We start from the raw sequence: 8,740 nt of genomic DNA on the forward strand, positions 1-8,740 counted from the left end.
ACTTTTTCTTTCTACAGCTCAGTGGGATGGATAGCCATAGCATTAAAGCCAACTGTATACACATTGGTGAAGAATGAATATAAACAAATACGTTATAAAATTTGTTATAAACAAATATGATCAGCTGCTGAATCTTCACCCGCTTGCAGTCTCAGACTTTAACCTTTCAGAGACTCAGCTTAGAGCACAGAGAAAGGAAACGAAACCACCATGTAACAAAGAGAAATGAAACCAGGAAAAGGGAATATAAGGAGGAAAGAGATAAGAAAAATGTAAAGACAACAAAAAATATAGATGAAGGGGAAGACAAGAAGTATGCCCACACAGGGATTATAATGCCAAATATTCATTTTATATTTTATTATATGTATTGATGACAATGTGCTTTAAATTTTATTTGTTCTTTGGTAATTTCATATAGAATACAATATATTTAGATAATATTCATTTTCCCCACCTCCAACTCCTCCCAGACTCCATTTCCATATCCTGCTCCCAGTTTCATATCTTCTCCATCCCCCCCATCACTTCTCTCCCTCCCAATTCCCAGATCCACTGTAAACAATTACTGCTGCCCATATGTTCATGGGTGTATGGCACCGTCTACTGGAGCATCGATGTATGGCACCATCTACTGGAGCATGGGTTTGTGGCACCATCTACTGGACGATACGTGTTATGGCACCATCCACTGGAGCGTGTGAGAAAACTGAGTTTCCCTTAGCCCTTATTAGCTGTTCAGTAAGGGGTGGGAAATTACAAGTCCCTCCTCTCTCCACTGTGGAATGTGAATATCAGTACACTTTTCTGTAAAATCAAAATGAAAAAAATTATTTCTCCCCCTTGTTTCTTTATTCTTCCTAGAGCTAGTTTATGAAATATTTTCTATGTATACAGAAACGTGCTATAGTTCACTCATGGACTCTTAACATAAAACTGATCCATGGCATTGTATTTACCCATATTGTTATATTTAAGTTTGCCTCTTACCTTTAATAGCTGGAGTTCCTTTGATTTTATTTAGACAAAGGCCTGATGTTTTCCATTTGTTCTGGTCTCCTATGTCCTTCCTTTAAACATTTGAAAGTGAGAAAATTATTGGGAGAAGTTTGAATACTGTGTTTAGTAGTGGATATCTGGCAGTGATTCTTCATATGTAATGATTTGATGGTGTTTGTAATAACTGGTACTGTCCAGGCATGGTGAGGGGCCCACGGAGGTCCTGTGATTGTTCTCCAGTGAGAAAGCAAACCTTCGACATCCAGTTCCTGGTTCAGGTACTGAAGCAGAGCCTATAGTTTGGGAGAGAGATTTGGTCCATGTAGTATTTGCCTGTTAAGAAGATACTGATACTTTTAGAAAACAAATGTAGTCACAGACAATGGTACTTTGAGGAGTCAAAGAGCACACGTGGTCTTTCCAATCTAATTAGATGTCCAAAAACTAGGCAACAAAAAGTGTTTGGTTTTACATGGACATTTATGCTATTATGGGTATAAAATAGCTAATAGGTTTGTAACCTTGTAAGTGATTTATTATTTTAAAATAGCTCTATATTTTGTAAAGTATGGGGAAATAGCCATGCAGTTAGGATTCCAAGAAAGCTTTGTAGCTGCAGTATTATGACATGCTGTCTTGGACATTTCTGGAGAAGCAGCTAAGCAAAGGAGACAATGGCTTGGATAGTCACAATGGCTCAGCCAGTTGCAAAGAATAAACAAGATTTTTTTTTTCCAGGCGGGAAAGGAGGCAAAAGAGGGTCTTTCATGTATGGTCATGATACAATTTACTGTTCGAATTGGAACACTTCTGGCTGTGAGATTTTGAAATGCATGTGCTTTCAGTATCTGTGTTGGAACAGTAGAAAGATGATAGGCAATTTCTCCCACAGTGTGGGAAACTAGGTTAAGGTCAGAGGTTGTTTGATGGTTCAAGGATCAAGCAAATATGTTTGTTAGCATTCAGGTATGGTTGCCTGGCAGGTCAGCCTCTGTTATCACAAGTTTGTTTGAAACCAAGAGTCAGGATTTAAAATTGTTTATGTTTCTCAATCTGGAAACGATGATAGTCAAAACAAAAGTAGTTATACAGTATATATGTATGGATTGGACAAATACAATTTCATTAACAAAGGATTATCTGAGAAAATGGCTTTGGGAGGCCCGCACAAACACGGGAACTTTATTTATCGTGGTCTGGCATACAGACAGAAGGGCACTCTTTTCCTTTATTATTTGTGGCTACTCAAAACCAAATTCTGTGCCCCTCCCTGACCTCACTTGGAGTTTCTTGCCAAGCTTCTCTTGCTCACTTAACTACTATGACTTAATTCACTTTGATTCCTGTAGTTTTTCTTCCCAAGATACTTTCTGTGACTTGGTGTCCATACCATCCCAGACATCTGTTTATTCTCTTTCCTTGTTCCCATAGAGCTCTCAGTTTTATCTACTGCTCCCCACCCCCCAGCCCTGGTCATGTGCTTTTGAGGATGTTGACCATATCTTGAGCTTCAAAGATGAAATTCTGAGTATTGTTTTAAGCAAATTAGTCTGGTACCTTTGCCACCAGTTGCTCTGGAGGAGGATGTGTAACTGGTCAAGAAAACACAACTGGAATTCCAGCAAAGGCTTCTGGGAAGAGTTTCCTCACATCCAAGCAAACATTGTAGGGAAAGGCTGAGAGTACCAGGACCTTTGTGATGGGTTTTGTGGGAAATTACAGGACGCTAACGTTTCCTTTTATTGGTTCTTACCTTATTTTTTTTTTTTTTTTTTTTTTTTTTTTTTTTGGTTCTTTTGAGACAGGGTTTCTCTGTGTAGCCCTGGAGGTCCTGGAACTCACTCTGTAGACCAGGCTGGCCTCGAACTCAGAAATCTGCCTGCCTCTGCCTCCCAAGCGCTGGGATTAAAGGTGTGTGCCACCACCGCCCGGTGGTTCTTACCCTTTTTTATTAATCAGTTTATTCATTTACATTTCAAATGATGTCCCCCTTCCTGTTTTCCTCTCCACAAACCCTCCATTCCGTTTCCCCCTCCCCTTTGCCTCTATGAGGGTGCTCTTCCACCCACTCACCCACTCCCGTCCCACCGCTCCAGCATCCGTCTATTCTAGGGCATCAAGCCTCCACAGGTATTGGTCCTTCATCCTACTCCCCATATGGCAGTGTTGACAGTTACTCAGATGGACCATGATGCTACTTGCCACCAAGACTTTGCCCAAGCTGCTCTCTCCCCTTCAAATGCTTCCCTCACATGTCCTCACCTGGCTGATTCTTTGTCCTTGAAGGCTCAGCTCAGCTTTCCTCAGGAATCTATATTTGAATCCCCTCGACTCCATCTGGACACACTCATCAAAGCTTCCATGGTGTGCTCTGTGCTGTTCCTTCATAGGAAGCTTGTCGTGGTGTATGCCATGTGCTGCTAACATCACTATCACACACCCTGTGCCTTGTTCTCTGATGGATTATAAGTCCTTAGAAGATAAAGAGTAGACCATATCTATATAGACCCTTCTATGCCTTTTGGCACGTGGAAGAGAGGAAGCAGAAGAGTAGCAACATAAATTTCCCCTCCACATGTTGCTTGCACTGTATGTCTGCCTGCCATATTTTCTTATCATGTATTACAACAGTGCTCTGTCACATGCTGGAAAGCTGATAAACTCTTCTTTAACTGATAGCATATATGCTGTGAGACATTTTTCTCACATACTTCTACAGCTGTATCTCGAGGACAGCACGGTAATGACCTCTATATAATTGTCTCACAGGATAACCACAGTGGGGTGACACAGGGTAATGAGAGCATAAGAAAGAACCTGGTTAGCTTGAAGCCATCTGCATGAAGGGTTCGCTGTGAGGAAAACGACTGTCCCTGCAGGGTCTTATGCATACTGCAGGTACTATAGCAGTGGATCACAACCCAGGCATAGTGGGATAAATTAAGAAGAGGAAGAGACCATTTTCATTTATCTTCTGCATGTTTTGAAAGCAAAACAGAGGCCCAGAGTATTTGAGTCTCAGTTTTACTATCTGTTAAATGCCTGGTGACATCATCTGTAAAATAGTAAATATTATTTCATAAGTAGTGAAAATAACATATATAGGTACAATCACACTTTCAAGATTCTGCTTAAAGAGCAAACAACTTGCCTAGGAGCTTGGTGAACCATAAGAACTCAAAGTTATTAAGTGACCCCGGAAGTCAAAGGAACTTGGTTATTGGAGACAAGGTAATTTATTTGTCTCTTACAGATGGAATTTTTATTAAACACACAGAGAGATGAAATTCAACTCAATGAAGTTCAAAAGATACTCACAGTGTGAGGTCTAAGATGTGTATGGCAGGAAAGAGGCCATAGGGGACTCTTGGAAGGTTCGGCTGCCCTGGGGTCTCTGAGGCTTTACCTGCTGTGACAGTTGCTTATGTTAGATTTAAGGAGGGCATCTTCCTAAACCCAAGGTACCTTTCTACTGGTGATTTTCTCAGGTGTGAGAACAATCCATCAGTTTGCCAGCTGTCATCTTTCCCAGGAATGTATTGAAATGTAAAAGTTCTTAGCCATAAACCAGTTAAAGAAGTAAAGGAGCTGTTTTTAGGAAAGCCAATTGGATTTGAAGCTAATACAGTTCTCAGGGAAAGGCTGATACATGGCTCTGAGCTCTATTTCTGAATGCCTCCTCCAGAGAAGCACGTAGGGCCCTGAAATGGATGGCTGCCCCCAGGTTTGGAGCCAGAAAGTTACAAGATCTCAACTCAGTCACTCATTGTCATTAGGGAAATGTCTGAAGAAAGCATACTTGTTTTAGTCCCCAGGTGCTCTCTAGGAAGATCAGGGAAATTATGTATGTAAAATTATGTATGTAAAATTATATATGTAAAAGCGTTACATACATAAGTCAAGGTTAAGAGGCCGAGGGTATGGTTGAGTGGCAAAGAACTCCCTTAGCATATACAAGGTTCTGGATTTTATTTTCAGCACTGGGCTAAAAGAAAGAAGAAAAAGGGGGTGGGGGAAGAAAAGAATAAATTAAATAAATAAAAATAAAAAAATAAAAGAATAGAAATCAAGGCTAACTTTGTAGTCACCATACATAGTGTGTCTACAAAATGAGAAGAAAGGCGAGAAACAGATTTACATCCACATTTAATTTGTGTCAACAGAGGAAGAAACACCTCGAGTTCTTACCGTCTTGTGAAACTAAAACATATCTGTCCATGTTTGGATGTGAACTATAGGAGGATAAAAAGAACGGTATGAATAAATATGATCAAACACAACAGTGTAGATGCAGAAAACAACGACTTTCTGAATATAAATGTAAACTTGGCAAGCACTCAGTAAGATTCGCCACCCACCTGCCCAGTGTTTGCTGGGTTGGCACTCTGCTTCTCCTATCACAATAGAGCATTTGACGAACATCACCTCCTGGGATGAAGCTTCATGTGGACTTGTTTTCTGAGACTGTGCCAAATTTGTTGAAGCTGCCTTATTCACATGAAATTACAACCAAAAGACTGAGGAGAAGGCATTTTACATATTTCTAATTTTTGCATGCAATCCCCCCACAAGATACGCTGTATGAAAATAATGAGCACGGAGCACAGGGTTCCTTTCAGAACGATCAGTGGTAGCAGAGAGCTAAAATCCAGCAGGATTGTGTTTAGTAATAGGGAAAGAACTTTTGGCTGGTTCTTAAAGATTAATTTGTTAATTAGGTGAACATCTGGGGTTTGGTTCATCACTTCCTTTGGAAACCTTGATTAATTTATGAGATTTTCATCCCCATTTACTAAAAAAGCAGCGAGTCGTCCGGCGTTCCACACCAATGAAGGCAAAAGTTAATTGGATTCGAGATCTTTCTCATTTCCCCCTTCAGCAGCTCCTCGCTGCTGCTTTGAGTGGAACCAGGCGCAAAGGGACTCTGTCTATTTGTGTGTGTGAGAGAGAGATACAGAAATGAGAGGAATTACAAGTGATTGGAAAGTGAGTTTGAAATATATATATATATCATTTGGTATTTCCTTTGGTTTGGGTGGGAAAGTCAGGAAGGGTGAATAGGAAAGCTAACCCCGGAACTAGTAAGCACATTGGCTTGCTTCACTCTTTGAGGTGAAGATCATACATATATATATATATGCTACAAGAAAGGGCCATTTGTGGATTGAAGTGTTTAAGGTTTGGAAAGAGTAAGTCAGAAATGCAGCCAGAGCTTACAGTCTGCCCTGCTAAGGAGAGATGCTTAAGCATGCTCCTCCCCCTACCGCTTCCTCCCCCCTCCCCCTTCCCTCTCCTTCCTGCCCTCCTGGCCCCCAAGGTCAGGGCTTGGGCAAGAGACCAAGAAGGAAAGGCAGAGGTGGCTAGAGCTGAGCTGGTTACCTGACTGCTGATGTGGACAACTGCTCATGGCCTTTAAGAAATCACTGGCAGTGAACGATAGCCATCATGAGACACACCTGCATTTGTCTCTTGAACTTGGTCACATAAACAGCACACACAGAAGTGGAAGTCAGCTTACCTGCCATATCCTCTCTTCTGCTCTCACTTCCGCTTTCACTTTGTCTCTAATATCTCTCTCATCTGTTTTTCGTCACAACTTTATTTTCGTTGAGTTACATTTGACCTTGTAATCTACACATTTATATGAGCCTGTTGCTGGGGCTTGAAGGAGTCAGGTCCCCATGTAAATAATGCAGGGAAATGCTGACAGGTTGTTTCTGAAAGGTAAGACCGGGGATTTTAATTGTGTGGGAGCCAGTGTTGTGCATACCCACATGTGTGCATATGTTTACGGTGACCATAAAATTGTTTTCTAATCAGAGTAGCTCATGGTGTTACTAAGTAGAAAAGAAAATATTTGTGGTAGCAGGGATGACTGTTTCATCAGAAAGATCTGTGAGCGCAGTGGATACTTGCACCATATACAGTTATGAAAATATGGGACATAGTGGTTCACTTCAAATAGTTTTTAAAATAAATTCTATTAAAATGTTTTTTCTGCATAAAATAAAAAAGGAATAGGTTTTGAGTTTTAATAATTTTCCATAATGTCCATTTTACTTGCATAATGGAAAATAAGAATAAAATATCTTAATTCTTCAATCTGACTTCAAAGTAAGACTTTACCATCTAAAGAATCAGGGCTATGTAAAAAAGCAAACAGAATACTTTATTTCAATTTCTTTTTCTTTGAACAAAAATGGAAATGAGCATTTCCTTACACATTTTGCCAGTCTTTCCAAATACACTGTTGATACCAAAGTTCACTGAGAGCCAAGGAGAAGGTACAGTCTCACTTTTGTGTTAAGCATCCTTAACTTTTTGTCACACAAATAACAAGAAATCAATTTGGGACCACAAAAAAAAAAAGTTGTTTTATTTCCCTAACAGTAATGAGCACTTAATAAAACAAAGCTTATCGCGAACATCTACCAAGGTGAAGCCTCCGAGTTTGTCAGTGGCACAGGGTGCCAGGGGCAGTGCTGCGCTGATCAGAGCGGAGGAGCGTGGGCAAGCCCCAGTTGGAACGCTTAAAACTTTCTGTAGCAAGTAACTGAGGAGCTCCGTTCTCTTCTTCCTCCCAGTCTGGGTGATAAACTCTCCACAGCGGAATACTCCCACGGTGTTCCTCTGGCACACAGCCCATTGTGCATGTCAGAAAACCGGCATTCAGTCTGCACAGGTGCCTCTACTCTGCATTTAGACATAGCTGAGGGTTGCTGGAATTTTATTTTTCACAAATTCCAGATGTTTCCTTTCAAAATGTTTCTTTGTGATTTCACTCCAATATACTATGTTGCCCATGGAGTCTCACCTGGTCAAGAGATACATGAAATACATTAAGTATTCTGTAGATTTCTAGGTTTATGGGTAAAAGAACCTTAACTACTTTACTCCTTATAGCTGCGAAGATGAAGAATATGAGTTGATTCAAGAAAACGATATTTATCATCGATCAATAGAACAAAGGGTAAACAATCTTTTTGTAGATAATTACATTTTGGGGACTCAAGGTTTAATTATCTAAACGTCTTATTTTCTTAGGTAATAATAACCAACCACATTTTGGTTGGGTTTAAGGCTTACTCTATGAGACCCTTACCTGACATTGCTGAAATGGCCAAGAATCTGAAACTGGATCTAGAAGAAAGCCTACTACCATTATTCGGTTAAAAAGAACACAGCAATGAAATAAATCCTAAAGATATATTGCTATATCTATACTCCAGAACATTGTTCAACCCTTATCAGAGATGCTTCCTCTTGCAGTAGATAGTAATTGATCCACAACTGGACATTGTACAGAGAGTAAAAGACTTTGAGAACTCAGCCCTAAGTGGAATGTCAAACCCCTCCTCTCCAGGCTCAGGGAACTTTGCTAAAGAGGGGACACAAGGATTCTAAGAGCCAGAAGTGGTAGATAATGCCAGAGAAGTAGTCCTTCAGATACAACAACACGTACAAACTCACAGCATCTGGGACAACACGTGACATCCCAGCACTGAGCCCGGGAAGTAAATGCAAAATCCCACCTCTAACCACAAAGCTGTTTTGCAATTGATGCCAGCTGAGAAAGGGAAAATCAGTTTCTCCAATGGAGTGTCACTGGCTATATTCACCATACCCCAGGGTAGGACACAGATCCAGGAGTACTTGGCCAACACAAAACTCCCTCTTCCTCTCCCTCTCCCTCTCCCTCTCCCTCTCCCTCTTCCTCTCCCTCTCTCCCTCTCTCCCTCTC

At 40.7% G+C, this 8,740-nt stretch overlaps 1 protein-coding gene and 1 long non-coding RNA gene across 9 annotated transcripts in view; both read right to left on the reverse strand.

Annotated features, from left to right (window-relative positions):
• Positions 1-462: 462 nt before the first annotated feature.
• LOC116097982 lies at positions 463-4,738 on the reverse strand. Of its 2 annotated transcripts, XR_004121640.1 has the most exons (4): positions 4,318-4,738; positions 3,262-4,054; positions 991-1,292; positions 463-807 (listed from the first exon to the last, which is right to left on the reverse strand). It is a non-coding gene; the product is annotated as an uncharacterized LOC116097982 (long non-coding RNA). The 2 variants fall into 2 exon arrangements; XR_004121639.1 differs by having other exon boundaries at positions 3,262-4,738.
• Positions 4,739-7,147: 2,409 nt separating this feature from the next.
• Hepacam2 (HEPACAM family member 2) overlaps positions 7,148-8,740 on the reverse strand; it is a 42,440-nt gene continuing 40,847 nt past the window's right edge. For all 7 annotated transcript variants that reach the window (XM_031381089.1, XM_031381086.1, XM_031381088.1 and 4 more), the window contains exon 10: positions 7,148-7,813. In XM_031381089.1, the coding sequence (XP_031236949.1) occupies positions 7,810-7,813 (4 nt within the window). In that variant the 3' untranslated portion in view covers positions 7,148-7,809. The remainder of the gene's footprint in view (positions 7,814-8,740) is intronic.

Source organism: Mastomys coucha, unplaced genomic scaffold, assembly GCF_008632895.1.
Source record: "Mastomys coucha isolate ucsf_1 unplaced genomic scaffold, UCSF_Mcou_1 pScaffold20, whole genome shotgun sequence".
Taxonomy (NCBI): Eukaryota; Metazoa; Chordata; class Mammalia; order Rodentia; family Muridae; genus Mastomys; species Mastomys coucha.